This window comes from Phodopus roborovskii, unplaced genomic scaffold (assembly GCF_943737965.1).
Source record: "Phodopus roborovskii unplaced genomic scaffold, PHOROB, whole genome shotgun sequence".
In the NCBI taxonomy this organism is placed as follows: domain Eukaryota; kingdom Metazoa; phylum Chordata; class Mammalia; order Rodentia; family Cricetidae; genus Phodopus; species Phodopus roborovskii.
In genome coordinates, this window is record NW_026125161.1 from 62099 (window position 1) to 84368 (window position 22270).

The following is a 22270-nucleotide window of genomic DNA, read 5'->3' on the forward strand; positions in this document are numbered from 1 at the left end:
GGGGAGGGGGTGTCAGTATCTCCAAAGAGGAGGCAAAGTCGAGGAGCTGGGAGATGCAGTTTGTTAGAAGCACGTTGCCAGGCAACGCCGTGTTGAACGACATGTTAGGTCATGGGCAGGGAGAAAGCAGGGGACCGAGCTCCCGCGCGACGCCTGAATGACTGTGAGCGAGAGGTGGAAAGGAACCTCAACCTTCAGCTACAGCGCTGGGAGGTGCAGCTCGGCGCAGGCGTCAATTCCTTCCGTGGAGGGCGGGGCGCGTTCGGGGCGGGGTTAGAGGCTAGGACTCCGGAGCCATCTAAACTTCCGGTGCCTGCAGCGCAGTAAGAGGCAGCAGCCGCACTGATCGAGGTTGCACAGGCAGAGGCTACAGGGAGCAGGCGCGGGTCAGCGCAGCCATGGTGAAGATCAGTTTCCAGCCCGCAGTGGTGGGCATCAAGGCCGATAAGGCCGAAAAGGCAGCAGCCTCTGGCCCGGCCTCGGCATCTGCCCCGGCCGCGGAGATCCTGCTGACGCCGGCGAGGGTGAGAGGCACCGGTTCTCGATGGGGGTGGTGGGGGTGTCGAGGGATCTAGGCACACCCCAGTGGCAGCGAGAACCAGTGGGACCCCGGAGCTACGAGCGGAGTCGGGGAGAGAGGTCTGAAAAGGCTGGTCCATCCCTAGCTAGAAAAGGGTCTTGGGTCCTACCCCAAAGCGGCATCGAAAGCAAAGCTGTCCTAAAGTGGGGACGCACACAGAGTCTCTTCCAAATGTGGAGACCCCTAGGTGCCCAGTTCCAAGATAAAGGGAGGTGGCAGGCCCATGAAAGTTTGGGGAATGTTGATGAGGGTTTGCGTCTGGTTCTAATCAAGGGGGAGGGGCCGGGAAGCCAGTCCCTGGGTGGGGGATGGGAGGAGGGTTGAACGTAGTTTCCCCATAGCAGGGTGATGGGGCCTGATTAGTTGGGGAATTAGATGGGAAACTCTGCTTAGTAACAAAAGGGGGGTGACATTGGTTTGGTCCCCAAATGGGGGGCTGTGGTGGGTGAAGGATGGCGTGGACGTGGCAGACCTTAAAGTGATGAACCTTCTCCGATTTCACAACTGCGGGTCCAGCTTCCTTATCCAGCCTCCAGCTGCAGTTACTTTCTGCTGCGTGGGATGCCCACTGCCCCGGTGCCCCTGGCATCCCTAGTCACTCAGCTGGCTTTGTGCGGGCGGAGTGGCCTCGGTGTACTCCGCCTTCCCCTGGCTGAGCGACCCAAGCAAGTCATTTCCGCCGTGGAAAACTGTGCTGTGTGGAGTGTTTTGTGGGGGAGGACTCGGGAGGCAATCACCGACCGGGAGTACAGGGAAAGAAAAAGCTGACCCAGCCGAGCTTCATTTTGCTTCAATAAGGGTGTTTTCTTGTCACACGCCCCCAAGCGGTCCTGGGCCACCCCAGGCAGAACTAAGAATGCCCCAGCACTTCCTCCTCCGCAAACCAAGTTTGGAAGCTCTGTTTCAGTCTTGCCCTAGCGAGCCAATACTAGAGAATGATCTAGAAGAGAGGGTCATGCAGAAGTGGGCCAGTCTAGCAGACTATGACTCCGAAGAATGCCAGGGACCTGGGCAGTACCGGAGCCCTTGTTTTAGTCACTGCAGCATCCCGCAGTTCATATACCAACAAGAATTCCGTGGCCACCCAGGCCGGGGTTGAAGGGTCCCTGGGCACCCCCACATGAGCAGCTCCTTCATCTGAAGACTGGATAGAGTCTTTAGATACTTGAACTGGTTTGCAATGCAAGGGTTGGCCCTGGGGCTCTTAAGCCTCTTTTATTACTTCAGGGAGGGGCCCTCCTCCTTTCCTGCCAGCCTTGGTAAGGGGCCCCAGGAACTGGTAAGTGGTAGATTGTCTGGTCTCAGGTACCCAGTTAAGACCTGGGACTGGAACCCAAGTACCTAAAAGCCACAGATCTAAGGAAGGAGGACTATGTTGAGCAACCAGAGAATGTCATTATCACCCCTTGAGAAGGAAGTCCCCGAGGATTCTACACAGGGCATGTACTAGGGCAGCCTGCTGATGGTGCTGGATAGGATGGCTGAGCCCAGTGTGAAGAAATTACAAGTTTTCTTATAAACCTCGGAAGAGTTAGTTATATAAGTCTGTGTAATAACATGGCAATATACTGATTAACACAAAAGACACCTTAATAATCAAGAAGCCGTACAGAAAATATGAGCCTCATTGTAGTTGGTTTTTACATAGTGTAAGTGATCAGAGGCTAAGTGAGGGGAAGTAAAGTGTCCCAGAAACAAAAGAGGCCTTATCCAAGCAAAACGTCCCTGGCAACAGCTGTCTAAAGACCACCAATGGTTGTCTCTGTGGGCCAAGTGCTCACCCTTTAATGCCTTCTTCCTATGAAATGATCTTTTCTTTATCATTGGGGGAGGGGGAGGCTTGCCTGTATCCCTGAAATTGCTCTTCATATCATTTTTTGGTGGATTCAAATCTCCCCCACGAAGACAAATTTTCAGTACTGTTTCAGCAGCCCCTCTTGGTAACCATTTCCAAATAGGCAGCACGTTTGTTGAGAGACAACCAGTGTCCAGCTTCCTGCTTTTATTAGACTCCCCAAGCTCAGCAGCCCACCTTGCCCTCAACCAGCGGGAAATGGAAATATCAACCTTGCCCTGCCCTGTGTGCTGTTAGTAATGGCCTAGAGCCTGCAGAGCAGCCTCCTCTATCACGATTGGCCTGGTGGGATCGTAGGGAAGCAGGCTGGACAGTCAGGAGGGAGGAGGGATTAAAATACCTACATTTTCAGACAGAACTGTTTATTGGTTAACTCGCTTATGGCTTGCCCAGTCTCTGAGCTGGTGTCATGGAGCCGTTGATGTTGAGTGTTGGCTTTGTCTGTCTCAGCTGCAGCTAGGACCTTGAAAGACAGCGCACTCCTGCAGGCTTCTTCTTGTTCTACAATGCCAGCAGGCATGTTTCCCCTTGCTCAGTTACTGGCTTGGCAGTTAAGAGCAGGCAGAGGCCCATGTGTAGTTTAAGACAGCGTGAGCCATTGGCAGGGCCCTGAGATGTGAGCCGTGGGTCTAGAGGGACTGGTTGGTGGATGTAGAGGCCTGAGTGCCCTTTATCAAGGCAAGGCTTTTAGATTTTGTTCCATACTGATGACGAGACATGAGACAGCTTAGAAGAAGGACTCTCTAATTGTCAGTGACCCTGGAGCCCCACCTTGGTGTTCTGGCTCAAAACCTGTGATCCCAAGAAAGACCACTGAAACAGATGGGAGAGCCAGGGCCTTTGGGCTGCTGTCAGCCTGTGTCCAGGCGTGGTGTGTGTGGAGGGAGGAGGGTGGTGAGGGAAGGCTGCAGCAGGGAGCCTCCCCACAGGGCCTGCCCCTCCTTGTGAGCAAATACTGGAGCAAGATTTGTCCCCAGACATGAGGCTACAAGGAAGGGCCTCGGCTGGCTGGAGAAGGGGTGGGGTTGGGGAGCCCGCCGGGCCTACAACTACCCAGCATCTCCCATGACAGTTAGACGTCAATAATGAGGAACCTACAGCTGTGGCATGGACCTGAGTGGGAAGCTGGTCATTGGAGCATGTGTTCGAGACCGCCTGCCCCAACTGCAGCATGGACCCAAGTGGCCACTCCCCCCCCTCCCCAGGTCCATTCTCATCCCTCTCCCACCGACTGACTGAGCACACATGTGTGCACATGGACAAGCCACAGGGCTGGGGGCTGCAAAGAAGAAAACACATTCAATTCAGCAATCTTCGCAGCCCTGTAATTTTCTCATTGGCATTTGTCTTTGATTAATGGCCCTTGAGTAACTCCCCCTCCCTCAGCCCACATACCTGTGGGTCAGATTTCACTGTGTGTGTGTGTGTGTCCGTGTGTCTGTCAGTGTCCCTGTGCCTCTGTCTTTAGGCTTTTGGCAGGAGGACCAGTAAGGAGAAGGTCTGTCTGTTCCTTGCCAGCTAGGAGACCTGGTCTTCCTGGCTGGGAGAGCTGGGCCGTAATGACCTTCAAAGAGGCAGCCCAGCCCGATGTCCTTCCCCATGTTAGTACAGTGGGAACTTCCAGGAGTTGCTCTGCCGGGTTTTTCTGCACCCCCCTCTCCCTCTGCTGGCTCCCTCTCCTTTCTGTTTTCCCCTGGCTCTACTGTTCAAGGCTGTCAGCAGACTGCTTGTGAGGGGGAGTTTCTGTTCCCAAGGGGGGGAAAAATGTTTATGATTAAAAGCTCAGTCACACAGCTGGGCTTTACCCTCTGTCCTGGGAGTCCCTGGTTCTTTCTTTTGTGAGTGAAGGCTTTTCCAGCCTTCAGCCTTGTGTCTTTCTGCTTCAGACCCTTTCTGGGCCTTTGTTTTCTGGAGAAGCCTGGCCTGTCAGGATGGAGGAGAAGAGAGAATTCTGGGTCCAGCCGAGCACAGTGATTCTCATAGCTGAAACCACCCCAGAAGCCTCAGGCTGGAGTGGGTAGGGGTAGGAGGTCACTAATAGAAAATCTCTGAGCCTTGGCAGATGCTCAGGTGATATCTATGCACTATTGCTCGGGGAGAATAGGCATTTGCCTCCCTCCCACCCCCCAGCAAGGCCTTGGTCTGTCTGTAGGTCTGTCTCACACACACCCTTTGGCATCCTCTGTGAACTGCAGCCTGCAGCCTAGGAAAGAAAAAAAAAAAAAAAAAATGCCAAGAACAGAATTGGGGTGGGGACCACTTCAAAGTTCTCAGACTTTCATTGGTGCTTGCAAAGTCTGTATCTGCTCTCCTCTGCCTCCCACCAAGTAGCCTGCAATTGTAACATAGTCCACTTAGATTTTGGCATTGTTACTGAGGGGCGGTAGAGTTCTTTGAACTGTGTCTCAGCCTACTTGTGTTTCAGTTGGTGGTTCCCTATCCATTTTGCCCCAGGCCTTGCTAATTATCTCACAAGCACTGTTGAAAGGACCAAGAAAGCCTGAAGGCTGAGGCCCAGGTCCCTCTCAGGTCACATCCCTAACTTGAGGGTGTATATTCGGGAGAGGCATTTTGCTCAGAGGGCTTGTTGCCTTGGAAACAGTATGCACCATCTTCCCACTTTCTAAAGGGAAGTCCCCCAATGCCTGGCTGTTGATAACTATTCTAGGGCAGGAGGGGGATCAGGACAAGAGGGGGAAGCAGCTAGAGTGGAAGTTATGCCCTCAGGAAGGCTGACTGGCCACTGCTCCCCCATGGTCCTCATACCCCAAAGGTCTCAGCTTGTGTGAGATCACAGACTGAGGTAACCTCAGCTTCCAGGGTTGGAATTTAATCCTTGGCGTTGATTGTGTCCAGCAGGCCAAAGCAGTGCTGGGGGTTTTTGTCTTCATTCATGGACGTCCTAGGTTTCCTTGTCAGCCCTCACTTCCAGCCATACTTCTCCGTCCTATGTCTCCGACGGTTCGGCTCAACAGGCCCAAGTGGTGGATGGGCAGCAAAGCTGGAGGCCCCAGCTTTGTGTCAGAAGAGGTGAACAAGGGCCATTGTTAGCATAGGAAAGATTTATGCTTTCCTTTTTCCCTCTGAAGGACTTGGTAATTTTAGATCATGAAACGAACTAAACAGACAGGAAACGGATTCACAGGAGAAACAAACTAAATTTCATATATGCATCAAAATAGGAGCCATAAACAAAACCGAAGGCTTAAAGAAAAGACCATAGCTGACCATAGCTGCTGAGGCAGCTGTCGGTGGCCATGCAAGTCATGGGGCAAGGTGAACATCTGCAGAGCATGTTTCCCAGGTAACGGTTACTTGTGGGAAGACCACGCAGGGCAAGCTGTGTGTCTGAGGTCAGTCCCTGCTGCTCTGTTGCCGGAAGATCTTCCCCAGACAGGCATGGGATCTGAGGGACAAGTACCTCTGGGTACTCCTCTGGTGCAGATGGATGACAATTCCTTTCATAAAAAGAGCAGCTTTCAGAGCCAGCCCACATCTGCAGAGGGCTGTACTTTGTCTAATAACCAACTGGGAATCCATCAAAGAAATATCTTTAGAGTGGAATGTTTTGATCTCCCTCCTTGTTCTGACTCCTGAATGTGTGGAGTTACCATCCCAGCTGGGAAAGGTGAGGGGGATTCCCAGTCTTTCCAGTCAAGGGTCCTGGCCAGAGCATGACCATTCTTCCTTCACCTGGGGCCATTGCAGCCTCAACTCCTGCCTGCTAGATCCTCACTGACCTTCCCTGCCTCCCTTCAGGAAGCCTCTGCGCCCATCCCCTCCCTCAGTCCATGCAGACCTGGACTGGCCCGAGCTTCCCAGGCTAGCAAGTTGGCCACAGATGTAAGACTGGACAGCCTCGGCTCATCTGTGATTTTTATGTGGGTAGCAGGCTCTCACTTGTAGTTCGCCTGTGCCCCTCCCCCAATCCTATTTTATTTCCCTTGCTAGCTTTCCCAAGCTAGCTTTTCCGATTTTCCAGAAACACAAGAGGAGAAAGATTAGCCACTGTGCAGCCTCAACAGCTGGCCACAGTGGCGGCCCTAAAAGGAAAGGCCCGGCCCATAGATCTACTATTTTTATCCCATACTGTATCCTCAACAAAGAGCTTTCAGGTTCACTGTCTCTCTTAATCCCTGAAGGCTGGTCACCTCAGATAACCCCAAGATGGATGTCCTATTGGCGATCCCTGGCCACCCCTGCTCTGGACCCTGTGTCCCTACCAACCCTCTAGATACAGTGTGGTCTTGGAATGTATTGTGCCAAAGGGCAATCCTTCCTGCCTCTAAGCTAGCCACCATTTTTGTTTGTTTTTCAAGACAGGGTTTGTCTGTGTAACAACTCTGGCTAGCCTGGAAATCATTTGTAAACCAGGCTGGCCTCAGATCACAGAGATCCACCTGCCTCTGCTTCTGCCTCCCAAATTCTTCGTGCCACCATGCCAGGCCACTAGACGCCTTATGATCACAGGAGCAGGCTAGTACAGCGCCTTTGGCTGTCTTGTTTATAAGAACCCCGGGTGGCTTGTTCATGGGAGATGCTGAGGGAGTGTAGATGTTGATGTCACCCCATAGGACCATTGCAAAGTGCAATTGCAAAGCCATTGCAGCCCCTTGCCCCTCTGGTCAGCAGCTGTCCTAAACCAGTTTCCTTAAGGGTGCAGGGTGGCCAAGGTTTGATCTTGTGGGAGGGTCCCCACTGTGAATGTGGGAACCCAAGACGTTTTCTGTCCTTTTCCTAGAGGTTGGGTTGGAGAGTACCAAACTGGGGAATCAGACCCTCTGGTGGACATCCCAGGACCCCTTTGCTGTGTTAAGATAAAGGCTTGTCCTAAGTAATTAGACAGAGCCATGTCTTCACCCACCCAACACCTCTAGAAAAAAAAAAGAGAAATAACATAATCCCACACTGTGTAGAGGGGGTCAGTGGAGGAGGGGCCAATCAAAACCTGTTTATTTAAGGCCAATGGAGAAACTCCATTCCCCAATCAGCTTCATCTTCCCAAGACTGGGAAGGGAGTTCTGTGGATACTGACCTTTGACCTCTCTTGGCCATGTCTGAGCAGTGTAAAAAAATGACAGGGTAAGTGGTAGAGGCAGAAACAAACCTGGTGATACCTGTAGCATCACCAAGAATAAATGAGGGCCAGCCTGGGCTGCTGTAGGGGGAGAAAGGTCATGCAAAGAGATAGTTAAGAGGTGGCCCACAAGTCCGTTCCAGGCCAAGTAGTCCTGTTGAGTTTATACTCATACACAGACCACCCACCAGCACAGACATGTGTGGTCTAGAGATGGGTCTGAGAGCCCTGCATGCCGAGCCCAAGTCTGGCTCCTGAAGGAGTTTCTTTCATGGGACTTGTGGCCTCCCAGACAGTCGTGTTTCTTTCCTAGTGAGACTTCCAGGAGCTTCAGGTTCCGTCTTGTAGACTCTGCTTATGACAGCCTGCCTGACACAACAGAGGGACAGTTTAGTACAGGGGACTGCAAGCCAAGGGCTACTTGGTTAGAGATAAGCACCTTTGCCCACATCCTCTAGGCCTCTCTCAGTCAGTGGCCACCTTGGTAGAGTTCAGAACCGTCTACACCCGCCTGTGATTGGCTAATTTCACTTGTCAGCCCAATTAGATTAAGACACACTTAGGGCATTAATATACATACCTTTGCATGTGTGTGTGTGGAGGCTCTCCCAGAGGCATTTAATGGAGCCGGGAAAGACCCAGCCACCCCGAATATGGGTAGCACTAACCTATGGGCTGAAGTCTCAGGCTGAATAAAAGGGAAAGTGGAGGAAGCTAGTTGAGTGCCAGCATTCATCTGTCTGCCACTTGATTTCCCAGATGCGAGCATATACTGTGCAAGTCCACACCGTGATGGACCGTGAACTTAGACAGACTCTCCTCTGGTGGTTTCTTATCAGGGTTCATAGCAATAAGAAAACTAGCTAATACATGCCCCCCATCACCCCCTGTCCTCATCCCAGTCCATCCTTTGCCTCCAGTTGGGTTGCATCTTGTCACTCTCTAGCTCTGCTTTCTTGGCTCCCTGTTACCTAGGACAGTGGCACCTAGCCTACCAGATTCATTCTCCTTCCCATGAACTCCTTGGACTAATCCAATCGCGCAGGCCGTCTGATGTGCCTTAGTTTATGTTTGAATAACTAACACAATGGTTGTCAACCTTCCAATAAACTACTAACTGTTCCTCATGTTGGGATGATCCCCCCAACCATAAAATTATTTTCATTGCTCCTTCATAACTGTAATTTTGCTGCTGTTATGAATTGTAATGCATATTTGGGGGGGGGGAAGAGACTTGCCAGAGGGGTGGAGAACCACAGGTTGAGAACCACTGGAGTGGTTAAGCTGGTCCAGTAACAGGATTGGCATTCAGGCAATTCAAAGTGTGTGTGTTTAGTCCAGGCTGATTGTCTTAGGCCTTTCAGGCAAGTCTCAATTTCTTTCTAGCTGGGAGGGGGTCCGGAGACTTTGTCAAGGCTCCTTGCCTTTCAGAAATCTGTGTTGCCCTTCTGCCCTCACCCCCACCCCAGCGCTCAGCCCAGACGGAGGGGTGATCCCACTTAGGAGATGAGGAATTCAGGAGAGTGGGGCCCTCTGGGCACCTCACTGACCACAGCACTTCTGTTCACAGGAGGAACGCCCCCCTCGCCACCGCTCCAGGAAAGGGGGCTCTGTGGGTGGTGTGTGCTACCTATCAATGGGCATGGTTGTGCTGCTTATGGGCCTTGTCTTTGCCTCCGTCTACATCTACAGATACTTCTTCCTTGCTCAGGTGAGGAGCCAGGCGGGTGGGTGGGGGAAGGGCAGCACCAAGACATGGGTAAAGGGAGTCTGCTGAGGGTGTGGGAACAGTGGAGAGCATGAGGAGAGACAGTAGAACCCCCCCCCCCAGGCATGCCTAGAGGACAGTCCTCATTCCTTCCCAGGGTCCCCTTGCCCGGGCTCACCTCTTATTCTGGAGAGTCAATCAAGGATCCCCCCATCCCCATCCCTACCCCTCACCAGTGACCAGTGGCACTCTGAAGTGTTGTCACTAAGAAAGAAGTCGGGAGCTTATGATTCTCTCTGGAACACAGACCCTGTATCTAGGGGTCATACATCATGGATGGCTGAATTGTTCCTTGCATTGGACATTTGGGTTTTGAGCCCCAGGCGGCTTATGCATGGTTGACCATGGCCTGCTTCCAAGCAATGGTAGGTCTACCGAGGAGCTTTCTTGTCTTAGTCCAGCACACACACACTGGAGAGCTAAGCCCAAAGCTGGATCACCCAGACTGGGGGGGGAAGGGAAGGATCACCATTCTTGAGTACTGAAATCAGTTACATTATAAGTAGCTTGAGAGATAAAGCATGGATATATCAACGGACACCCAGGGCGACTTACGGGCTAGGGTTTCTAGTCACTGGGGACCCAGCTGACCGCCCCCCATATCCCTTAAGTGTTTAAGGTTGTTGCCATCTAGCTTTTGCACACTAGACATTACCTGAGTGTTTGTGCTCTGTGGGACTGTCCCCTAGAGACCTCAACTCCTACATCTCTCCCCTTTGGAACTTGCCCTGAAAGCAGGCTAACTAACTAAATCTGCAAGGCTAGCCTTTGCCAGGTACCTCTTCCTTCTCTGGTACAGGACTCTCTCCTGGCCTTTTCCTCCGGTGTCCCTGCTCTGTCTCCTTTCTTCCCAGACCCCACTTGTACTTTTATAGGATTGGTCGCCCCGCTCTACTTCCCAGGTAGTGTGGATGCTCCAGACTGTCCCCAGGACAGCCTACAGTTGGCCTGAAGGCTATATCGTGTCTGCCCCAGCATCTGGTCTTCCTTGGGCTTCCTAAGCCCTCAGGGCTCCCACATGGTCAGGGTGTTTCATCCCGGCAGAGTTTCTCCTCAGACTCAGAAGTGGGAGGGAATTCTGCCCATCACGTACACATCATGGAGCTCTAGGAGCCTCTGAGTCCCTACAGGAGACAGCGCTGGTCCCATCACTCAGTTACTTCCCCTGGATGATGGGTGATGTAGCCATCTGCCTGATGGGGTAGGGCCTCAGGGCCAGGGGTGGGGTGGGATTTATCCACAGGAAGAGCATGGGGATGCTGTGGCATTGTCTTGGAGCTTGCCAGCTTCCCACCTTATCTTCTACCCAGGTGTCTGCAGGTGGGCAACCCTGGTGGTGCCCCACAGGCACAGCCTGTTCATCCCTTGGCTTGTCCCTCCTGCCTACTCAAGCTTTCTATGGGATTTACTGCTCTGTCCATCCACAGGGCTATTTGCAGACTCTAGGGCTTTGAAGCCTGGCAGACCTTTGAGATCATAAGCTTTACAGTTAGGGAAGCTGAGGCTCAGAGTGGTCTTCCACCTAGGAACCTGTTTATCCAGTCCTCCATTTGTGAGGCTGAAGGGACTTCCGCAAGACCCAGCTTATCTCCTCGCTAGCAGATGTGGGACCTACCTCCCCGTTCTGTTTCTCTGTCTCTGAGAAAGTCTTAGGGTCTTGCCCTTCCTGCTTCCAGGGTCTGAAGTAGGCAGATAGGCAGTGTGGCCATGTCACTACCCTGTGTGACCGTCTGTCTCTCCCCTCACCATGTGCAGCTGGCCCGAGACAACCTCTTTCACTGTGGCGTGCTCTACGAAGACTCCCTGTCCTCCCAGATCCGGACTCGCATGGAGCTGGAGGAAGATGTGAAAATCTACCTTGAGGAGAACTATGAACGCATCAATGTCCCCGTGCCCCAGTTTGGTGGCGGCGACCCTGCGGACATTATCCATGACTTCCAGCGGGTGAGGCTGATTTTGTGGGTGGCTAGTAGGTGGCTGGGATCTGGGTTAGGGCAGCGGAGAGTGTTCTGGGCACTCAGAGCAAGGAATAAGAGTACCAAAGAATCCTTGGCTTGTGTATCGACTGTACAGCAGATGTCTTTGGTCACCTTGACTGGCCTTTCAATACCGTGTTTACCATGAAGATAGTAGTCCTGTTGGTTATTGCCAGTGGTAGACTGGGGTGGGGGTAGACTGCTTTGTCCTGGGCTGTCTGATAGCTACAAGGCTTGGTTGTCCCTATGAGGCCAAGGACCCTGGGTCTGCTCGCATTTGTACATCCAGCATCAGAGTGAACAGCTGAGTGAACATCTGTGTAACGCCACCCAGATGAAAGTCTGGTTCGCTGCCAGCACTCTGGAAGCTTCCCTCTTAGTTTTTTTCCAGTCAGATCCTTCCTCCTTGAGGTTACCACTCTCGCCTCTGGCTGGTTTTGAGGTCAGCAAGACATAGGCCCGGCCTTCTTCCCTAGGTCTCCCAAGCATCTGTGTGTTCTGTAGCAGTAGTCTCTGGAGCCTGGTGGGGAGCTTTCCTCCCTGAGGCAAGGGACCTTGCTGGGGGAGTCGGAGGTGGTCGGACCCGTAAGGGTCCTTTCTTCCCCAGGACAACTATACCTCACTATTTCGATGAAATGCATAATGGGATATCAACATATGCCGTTCCCCCTCCCCTAGCTCTGAAAACCCCAGAAAGATCATCTGTAGCAATGGAGGCATTGAACAAACCAGTGTGCTCTCATCTGTTAATGGCAGATCCACCAGCCTAGAAAAGAGCAGGAGGGACGGGCTGCTCCTAGGTCAATGTCCAGGAACTGGGGGGTGGTGGGGGGCACAACTTCTGAGATCCTGGGCCCCATTGATGTCACAGGAGGAGTCAGGCCTCTGTCGAACAAAAACCTTCCGCGGGCTGGCCTGGTCCAGGCCTGTGCCTTACACAGAGACTGACAGACACCCCCTCCCTCTCAGGGTCTCACTGCCTACCACGACATCTCCCTGGACAAGTGCTACGTCATCGAACTCAACACCACCATTGTGCTACCCCCGGAACTTCTGGGAGCTCCTCATGAATGTGAAGGTCGGCAACACCTTGTTCATACCTGCCCCCTCCCTGAGGAGGCCAAGCCTAAAGGGGGAGTCCTGGACATTGTCCCTGTACCCCAAAGAATCGCTTCTCCACCGCTGTCTAGCCGCGCCCTCGGTGTTATCTCTCCTTTCCCCTCCCCAACTCACAGAATGTCAAGTGCAGCTCCCTCAGCATTCAGACTCATGCTTTGGGTCATTAGGGAGGGAAGTGGAAGCTCCCTATCTCCAGGAGCACACGTGCCCACATGCCACAGCTCACCGCAGTATGGGACAGGCTTCTGGGAGTAGAAAGTAGTGAGTTGGGACAGTAGTCATTTCAGATATAGAACGGGCGTGTGGGACCCCCAGGGAAAGGTGGACGGTGGGAGGGGCCTGGGTGCTGACCCTGCGCTTTGACACTACTCCCATCCCTTCTTTGCAGAGAGGGACCTACCTCCCACAGACATACATCATCCAGGAGGAGATGGTAGTGACAGAGCATGTCAGTGACAAGGAGGCTCTGGGTTCCTTCATCTACCACCTGTGTAACGGGAAGGACACCTACCGGCTGCGGCGCCGGGCTACCCGGAGGCGTGAGTGTCAGATGTGCCCCAGGCTCCAAATCCCAGCCAGCCTCTGACAGGATCTGGCCCAGCCATCCCAGCAGCAGCTGTGAGCTAACTGCTGCGGATGCCAGTCGAGCACTCAGGACATGCCAGCATTGCCTTTCTCCCCGCATCATTATCACATCGGCTCCGTTGAGTCTAACTGCATTTTAAAGGAAACCGAGGCACAGAGGCTAATGTAGCACCCAGAAGGTTTTACAGCAGAGCCTGACTTAGGAGCCCTCTCTCCTTCATGGTGATGATCGGGGTTGTCGCTTTCCGGGTTTCCCACTGCCTGCCTTGCTAGGTCCCAGGGTTCCTCTCTGGCTCAAAGGCTGGCCACCTTTCTGGGCCTGACACAGGCATAACTGGGACTTTTCTTTTTCTTCCCAGGGATCAACAAGCGTGGGGCCAAGAACTGCAATGCCATCCGCCACTTTGAGAACACATTCGTGGTGGAGACGCTCATCTGTGGGGTGGTGTGAGGCCTCCCCTCCAGGCCCACCCCTGCCCTCTTTCCTTCTGGCCACTCTCTGGCCCTCCTCCTCCCCTTTGCTTAGCTTGTACCTTGGGCACTTTTCCATAGATGTGACATGTCTCACCGTCCTTTCCAGCCCCCACCCCTCCTCCCTGTACCAGGGCTGTGATCTCTCAAGGGGACCTCTGAGTCTGCTGGTCTTTCAAGTGTGCAGCGGGCGAGATGGGACAGTCGCCCGAGCTGGTTTCTGTAACCCATTGTTTTAAGTCGGCTCCCCAGTGGCTGGGCCAAGGGGAAGGACTAAAGGGAGGAGCTGGGCACGTGAAAGCCTGGGTAGGGGCAAGCGCATGGATGTAAGGCTTGGCATGGGGTTCAGACATAGCCCCCCCACTTTGGGGGAAGTCCTGAAAGACTTCTTTTTTCTTGCACAGCACACTTCTTCCCTCCTCCTGGTCCTTGGGCCTAAGTGTGGACTAAGGATGGGGAAATGTGTCCTGGGTTGAACCCGTCAGAGCACAAGAGGTGGCGGCCATCATGGGGTCTCCCGGGATCCCTGTCAGTGCCTTCATCCCACCAGCGGGAGCCTGGTGTTTGACGGTGGGATGAGTCTGCCAAGCACAGTTCTCTGAGTGGAACCAAAGAGATGAGGAGTTGGGCCACCCTGGCCTGGCGCCTGGGAACACGGGAGCAAGTGGGCACAGAAGTCATCGGCCACAGAGCCCCCGCCCTGGGCAGTGGGTGGAGCCCATGCCTTCCTCCATGCCAGGAAGCTGGAGGGAGAGCCACCTGGTACTTTGGTCCCCGCTGCCTCTTCCGTTCTGGATCTATCCCCACCGTCCAGGGGTGTGTGATGTTTCTCCTCCTCCTTTTGCATGTTTTTAACTGATGTTCGTGCTGGCCGTCCTCAGCCCTGAGCCTGGGAGAGGCTTTAGTGCCTCAGGTCAGACTTGGGTTGTCCATGGCGGTGAAGCTCTCAAATGCTTTGTATATTTTCTCTATTAGATCTCTTTTCAGAAGTGTCTGTAGAAAATTAAAAGAAAAACAATCTTATACTTGTGACTTTGGCCCTGGTGTCGTGGCTAACTAGGGGTATCTTATGGGTTGGGGATGCTCTGAGGACAAAGTGGTAAGGGTGGTGGACAGGAAGAAGCCAGCAGACCTTGGCATTTCTGGGCCAGCAAGGGAGTGTGAGGTGTCCCTTCCATGGTCTTCTTAGATCCCTTGGTCTGTGGCCTGAGTCAAGTAGTGCTGACATTTCCCAGAGAGCTTCAGGAAACTGTTCAAGGTCAAGCTGCTTTTAAGTGCACCTTGCTGCATGGTTTGTGACAGATGACATCATTATTTCATGTCCTTAGGCTCAAGGACAGTGTCGTATTTGCCACAATGTCTAGGAAATTAGTAATTGTTCCTGGTGGATCAGAAATAGTCACAGGGTCATGTTCTCCAGGGAAGGAGGCGGAGCGAGCTGGCTGGGGCCTTAGTTAAATGGACACAGACAGTAGAATTGAACGGTGCCCTGGGATTGAGGGTGGGCAGGATCCATACCCCTGGTGCTGTTCACAGTGTCAGCACCCTTCAAGAGGACACAAGAGACTCCAATTCATGCAGACACACCTTATCTGGACACAGGACCTCTTGCATGATTCCTTCTGCTTACATTCTAAATATAATGCAATCTACCAGAGTGCCTGCTAGATTTGTTTCTGGACTTGACCCATTCCACTCTTGGGAAAGAGTAAACATAGGATAAGCCAGATAAATCCTGCAAAGGTCAAAAATCTGCCCTTCAAATCCATAGCAGGACAAATAACAATAATTATGGAGTTTGGAGTGGCAAAGAAGAGGTCAGTGGGACACAGTGGGGGACCTAGAATTGGCTTAAATTACACGGAAATTTAATACACAGTTTCCCATGGCATGTTAAGTTAGTGGGGGCATGTGGGTTATTTTTAATGAAACAATTGATTAGACATTTTGACCAAATAAACCTGGATCCTGCCTCCCTGAACAAAATTGATTCTGAATACATAAAATAAAGCCAGTGTTTGAAAGAAAACAATGAAAAGTAATATGAGCATCATTCCCACTAAGTAAGAATTAATAAAGAGTTTAAATTTATATATGGCAAAGTCTTACCACAGCTTATAAACAACATCGGGGAGGTAATTATCAAATGGAATGTAAAAGGGCTAATTTCCTAAATATTCAGAGCTTTTGTGTTTATTTTTAGTTTGGTTTTTTGTTTTTGTTTTTTTTTCAAGACAGGGTTTCTGTTTGTCCTGGCTGTCTGGAACTCACTCTGGAGAGCAGGCTGGCCTCGAACTCACAGGGATCCTCCTACCTCTGCCTCCTGAGCACTGGGACTAACGGTGTGTGCCGCCACCGACACCATTACCACCCCACTTCAAAGCTTTTATTTATCTATTTATTTTTAAATTAGGCTGAGATGTTTAATTGCAGCTGTGAAGAACACCGATCAAAACTATCGAGAACATTTTTACTCATCAAGTCAGGGTTAGAGTTTCCATTTGGGGTTGTAGTTTGTGTTGTGAAGCACTTGTTACATACGAAATACTTGACATCATTGTGTGGCATTATCAATAAGATATGAAACTTTCTAAGTGATGCGTAGTTAGAAACCCACCAGACTTAAGACTGCCACATGACCACGCTGCAAGTTGTCCTTTGAAAAGCCATGTCCCTCTCCCTTTCTCATTCTAAATGTTAAAGACAAACCCATCTCCGTATGATTAACATGCTTATAGTTGAGCAGGATATGGTGGCTCAGGCCTTTAATCTCAGCTCTTGGGAGGTGGAGGCGGGTGGATCTCTGTGAGTTCAAGACCAGCCTAATGTATGCAGTGACTTACAGGACAGTGAGGGCTGTGTCTATAGATAAGTAATGATACTAATTGTTGATTTTTTTTTTCTACAGCTGTCCAGAACTCAGAGTGTTTAGTTACCACATGATATCAGAATGTCTAAGGCTCCTTTGTTTTTTAAAGAGAGAGTGTGTTTGTGTATGTGTTTGTGTATGTGTATGAGTGGCAGTGCCTGCAGAGGCCAGAAGACGGCATCAGATCCCCTAGAGCTGGAGATTCAGATGACTGTGACCTGTCTAACATGAGTGCTCAGAATTGAAGTCATGTCTTCTGCAAGAGCAATACACACTCTTCTATTGAGCCATCTCCCTGACTCCCTTTATGTGCAAACAAATAAAGCATATAAAATGCTTTGAGGCAATTAACTTGCAGAAAATAAACCATGTTTGTATAAATGAAATGCAGACCTAGCCTCTAGGAGTCAATGTTAATAGCCATGTTCTTACCAAAGAGAAGAAAGAGGAAATACACACCATAAAGGAGGAAGACGGTTACAGACTCTGCTAAACCTTAGCTGGCACTCACTGATTGCAGTCAGCACACTGCACCTGCTTTTCCTCTCTCTGGAAATCCCTGTGCCCCAGCTCTCCAGGACAATGCTCTGAGGACCACACTTCTTTCTGTCTTCTTGGGACCAGTTTTGGGATATGTTTACTTTTCTTCCTGTTGGAGTTTGGCTTTTGAGGACACGTTGACAGAGCTGAGTCTGGCTTGACTGGTCAACTGGTTGACTCAAGAACCAAGCCCGTACTAAAAACAAGTTTGGCTGTCTGCTGGGTGAGCGTGCATTGGTTTCTCTAGCACCACAGTGGCTTTTTGTGGCCCTTTGTTCCTCGTATACATTTAAAATAAAAAATCCAATTTCACGAAATTTCCCTAATGAGGGAGAGTTGGAATTATAATTTCATTATCAACAGGATATTTACATTTTTTTAAATTTTGGCTTTTTATATCTTCCAAAACAGTTTTCCATTTCCCTGAGTGAAATTCTGGCAAAGCTTTCATGAATTAGCTTGATTTACAAGTTCCTTATATGTATTAATATATGTAGATTATTGTTACAGTTTATAAAAACACAATCTGAGTTGTAGTAATGATCCAGCAAACTTATGTGTGGTTTTTTTTTTTTTTTTTTTTTTGCTGTTTTTGGTCTTTTGAGACAAGATTTCTCTATGTATTCCTGGCTGTCCTGAAACTCACTCTGTAGACCATGCTGGCCTCAAAGGCAGAGATCCACCTGCCTCTGCTTTGCCTCCCCAGTGCTGGGGTTACAGGCCACCATCTCCCAGCTGTGCTTCTTATTCTAACAAATAGATGTTGTGCTCTTGATTATGAATAAATTTTATTTCTTTCAAATAATTCAACTTTTAATTTTCCTTTTGCCTGATCTATTTTATTTTACTGTGGAGTTGGAGATCACACTCTTGAGCTCTATCAGCAAGCACTCTCGTGCTAAGCCACACCCTCTGCCCCAAGATTTACTCCTTCTAGGCTTACCACACAGACAAGAAGTTCAGGTACCATGGTAATAGCTACCAGAGTATTGCTTTTGACTTTAAAAGGAATTCATCTTGAATGTAGTTTTCAGATGTTAGGAAAGCATTCTGTTTTTCAAAGTGTTGTTTTTGAAATCAGAGATTAGCAGTGAGCTATTTTATTAAGTGTTTTTTGTTTGTTTTCTGTATCAATCCATTGACTTTGTTGACTGATTTGTCCATTGTGCATTTTGGATGCTTCTGTGCTATGCATTTCACTTCCCATGCTTTTTTTCAGGAGTTACAGATATGCACTGATCAGCACCGCTGCATATGCCTTTTTCTCTTCTTATAGAGTCTTTGATGGGGCTTTTGTGTCAAAGTTTGGCCGGCTTGAGTTGGGGGGATTGCTCTTGTGACTTATTTATTTTTGCCAAACAAACAAGCCCCGATAACAAGCTCTCTTCTCACATTCATACAAACCCTTCCTGACCAGCGCTAGCGCTGAAGCGGTCTGACAGTGGAAATTCTACGATGTGATGCATTTGTCTGACCCAGAAATTTTGCAGCTGTGCAACTTCTTTGTATCACATAGATGTAACCAACAAGCATATGGAAATATACATACAAAGAGGAACTGTTATGGTTGTAATGGCAAGAGATTGAAAGCAGCCCCTCTATTAGGGATGGGGTTTCACAAAGGGTATACAGTATTTTGTTCCTGTTGCAAACAGTGAGGTAGGTTTATCTGTGCTGATTTCTCTAATATCCATAATAGGGTTAAATGGTGGCAGGCGTGTGCGTGTAGGTGCCTATTTCTCACATGTGTGAGTTTTAGAAAGCTCACTATACAAATAGATGGGCATCTGCTATTGCATCTGCTGTTTCTGAATGGCTGCTCTAAGCCTCAAGACACCATTAGGAGAACGGGGCTGACCGTGAGATGTAGGAGTTCCCATCTTCCCATGCCATGTTATAATTTCACGCTTGTCTCTGTCTGCACACCTGCCCCTGGACTGCAGGGAGCCTACTGGCAGAGAGGCCCTTCCCTTTCAGCTAACTGCAAGACTCACTAGATTTCCCCCTGGTCCTTGAATTCTGTTACTGTCCCAGAAAGGAAGCCTTGAATTCAGTCTAGGTTTGGCCAAAAGAATAGAGCTGTTGGAAATGTTAAGTTGACATAAATAGGAGGCTGCTGTAACCTCATGTAAGTGTTGCCTTGGAAACCAGAGCCTGGGTGGTCTCCATGGAAACCATTCTCAGCCTTCTGCTTGAAGGAGTTACCACCCACTGATGCTGGAGTCTTACATATCACAGACTCAGATCCTTGATACATTCTTAGGAAATGATGGCAGAATAGCCCCTGGCCACCCAAACATTGCCTGCTGTAGGGTACCAAGGGGCCATACACACCCTCACAAACAAACACAGGAGACCACCAAGCCAGTATTTGTGCTGTTCCCAGGGCAAGAAGAGGATCCATGTCTGAAAGTCCAGGGGTCTGAGTCTAGTGTAGATCCCAGGGTGTAGCAGAACAGCTGTGCTGGGCTAACACGCTCTCTGGACTCAGTTTGCCCTTCTATAAAATGGAGGTTTTGAACTAGATTATTCTGAAGGTCATTTCCAGCTTTAATAACATTATTTGCTTGTGTCCTGGCTGTCCCAGGAGGGAGAAATCAAACACCAAACAGAACAGGTTTCCTGGGGTCCCCCTGAGCTCTGAAGTTTCCAGGAGGAATGCCCAGAGGAGGGGCCATAGAAAACACACAAGAAGAGCGAGCTCCTCACTCCAGACAACACAGGCAGGGTAGAGTCTAGGACCCTCCAAAGCAGACATTCCTGAGGATGGGCTTGGGGACTGAAAGGGAAATTGATTGAGTCAATGGGTAAGAGTCAGGGAGCAGGCAGAGGCAATGACACCCTAGAAGGCTCTGCCCTGCCTCTGCCTCCCACCATGGCATCTCTCCATTCTTGGGGCATGATGCACAGACTCCAGCCACCAGGGCAAGGGTAGAGAAATGTGAACCCAGGTGATAGTGGCAGCACCAGCTTCCCACCTCAGAGACAAAGGATCTTGCCTGTCACCAGAAGCTAAACAGTCCTATCTTGACCCTTGGGAGCCGGGGCTCTGTACCTAGCAAGGACCAAGAAAACGGGAAGAAAGTGGCAGTAATGTGGAGGATGTTGGGAACAGGGAACAACGGCTCTAACCTGCATCCCTGTCCACAGTTTCTCAGGGCCATAAATGCTTTTCTACATAGCTGAGTTTCTGGCTGTGCCATTCATATTCACCCCAGGCATAACAGGTGCAGTGAGGACCATAAAGCCGTGCAAGCTGTGGCCACGGTGCTTGAGACCTTACAGTTTGCACAGCTGAATGGGAATGTCTGTCTTTGCCTTGTCTGTCATTGGCTAAGCCATCTTTGTGATAGCACAAGGATCTTCTAAAAGCTCTGTGTGTGTTTGGAAGTCATCTGGACTTGCCAGCTGAGGCCCTTATTCTCTCTAGATGGGCCTTTCCACTCTACTGCTTGGGTTTCCCTCCAATGTGGAGTCTTCCAGAATGAAGAAGCAGAGACTGTCAAGTTTTCTTCCTGTTTGTCTCCTTCGCCCTCTCCACCTTCTTTCCTTCCTTTCTTCCTTCCTTCCTTTGTTCTGTATTTTGGGCTTCTCATTCGGTAGCCCAGGCTAGCCCAGAACTTGGTGTCTTCTTTTTGCCTCAGACTCCCAAGTGCGGGGATTACAAATGTGAACCACTGTGCCAAGCAAGCCAAACTTTCCTGACACCTGAACTCTAAGACCCTCACATCACTTCCCTACATCTGTTAAATTTGGGACCCAATCCAGGTTCAAGGAGATGATCTCCAGTTTTTAAAGAGAGGGAGTGGCATGTGTGTATTGCCAGGGGGAAACATTTGGACCCATCTTTAGATACTTGCTATTCCAGGTAAACCTGGAAAGCTCACGGGCTCTCTCCAAGTCTCAGTTTACCTTTGTATTAAATAGAGATAGTAAAGTAGCTGTCCACATCTAGGGATTCAACCAACCTCAGATCAAATAATTCCAAAAAGCCCAAGTTACATTTGTCATACATAAAGCTCTTTGCTAAATCCATATGACTAAAGGGATGTGTAGGTACAATCTGCTGGAGGCCCTGCCTCCTGTCCCTAGATTCTCTCTAGCATTCTTAACATTGTTCACCTTGTATTTCCTTTATATTTGATGTAGTGATGACTGTGTAAAATCAGTCTGGGCCTGCCCTAAGCTATTCCATACAATAATGATGGTTGATTTCTGTCAAATTGATACTAATCTAGACATAACTGGAAAGAGGGAATCTTTAAACTAAGAAAATGCCTTCATAGGGCCAGCCTGTAGGCAAGTCTATGAACATTTTTCTTAAGATTGATGTGGGAGGGCCCAGCTCAGTGTGGGCAGTGCACCCCCTGGGCTTGTGGTCCTGGGTTGTATAAGAAAGCAAACTGGGCAAGCTGTGGGGAGCAAGCCAGTAAGCGATGCTTCTCCATGGCCTCTCCTTCAGACCCTGCCTCCAGCCTCCTGCCTTGTGGTGGTGTGAATAAGAATGCCCCCCCCCCATAGGCTAAGAGATTTGGATACTTGGTCACTAGAATGTAGCACTATTTGAAAGGATTAGGAGGTGTGGCCTTACCGGAGGATGTGCATCACTGAGGGTGGGCTTTGAGGTTTTAAAACGTCCATTCCAAGCAGTCTCTCTTCCTGCTGCCTCTTGATCCAGGTGTAAACTCCCAGCTCCTTCTCCAGCACCATGTCTGTATGTATGCACACCACCATGTTCCCCTGCCATGATAATGGACTGAATCTCTGAAACTCTAAGCCAGCTCCAATTACATGTTTTTTCTTTACAGGAGTTGCCTTGGTCACGGTGTCTCTTCACAGCAGTAGCACACTGACTGGGACAGGCCCTGAGTCCTGCTCTTTCCTTCCCAAGTTGCTTTTGGTTACAGGATTTATCATAGCAATGGGAACCCTAACGAGACGGGGAGTTTTTCAGACTGTCTCGCCCATTTTACAAGCAGCAGCATCTGCTTCCATTTGGAGGTGGAGGATGGATGCACCTGGTGGCCGTACCATCTGCCTGGTACCACCCACATAGCACAGACTGATAAATGACTTATTCCTGGGGCTGAAAAGAGCCTCCCTATAAACATTTTGGGGGTGAACTGGGAGATTAGGGGGCACATGGGAATATCAAACCCATATTTTAAAAAGCCGAGTTCAGAAACTTATTGTGGGGCACACCAGGCAAACAAAAAGGTGTAAGCCCCTCACCTGGACCCTTGCAAAGATTTGGACACCTAACACTGAGATGATCCCCAGTCACCTGTCACCTGACCTCCTGAGGTGTACATTGACAGACTAACAGAGAAGTCCTGACTGCCCCCGAGGCTTCAGCTTCTGTTCAGTTAGGTCCCTTCCAGTGACGTTATCTACTCAGACAGCCACCAGTCTATCCTCTCTCTCCATTTG

General features: G+C 50.2%; 1 protein-coding gene across 1 annotated transcript; it reads left to right on the forward strand.

Moving 5' to 3' along the window:
- The first annotated feature begins 281 nt into the window (after nucleotides 1-281).
- LOC127226317 (integral membrane protein 2C-like) lies at nucleotides 282-13486 on the forward strand. The gene is given in 7 exon segments (XM_051190234.1): nucleotides 282-524; nucleotides 9083-9223; nucleotides 11036-11224; nucleotides 12226-12302; nucleotides 12304-12334; nucleotides 12764-12914; nucleotides 13320-13486. Coding segments are annotated over 7 exon segments (807 nt in total). The 5' UTR covers nucleotides 282-398; the 3' UTR covers nucleotides 13412-13486.
- Nucleotides 13487-22270: the final 8784 nt, after the last annotated feature.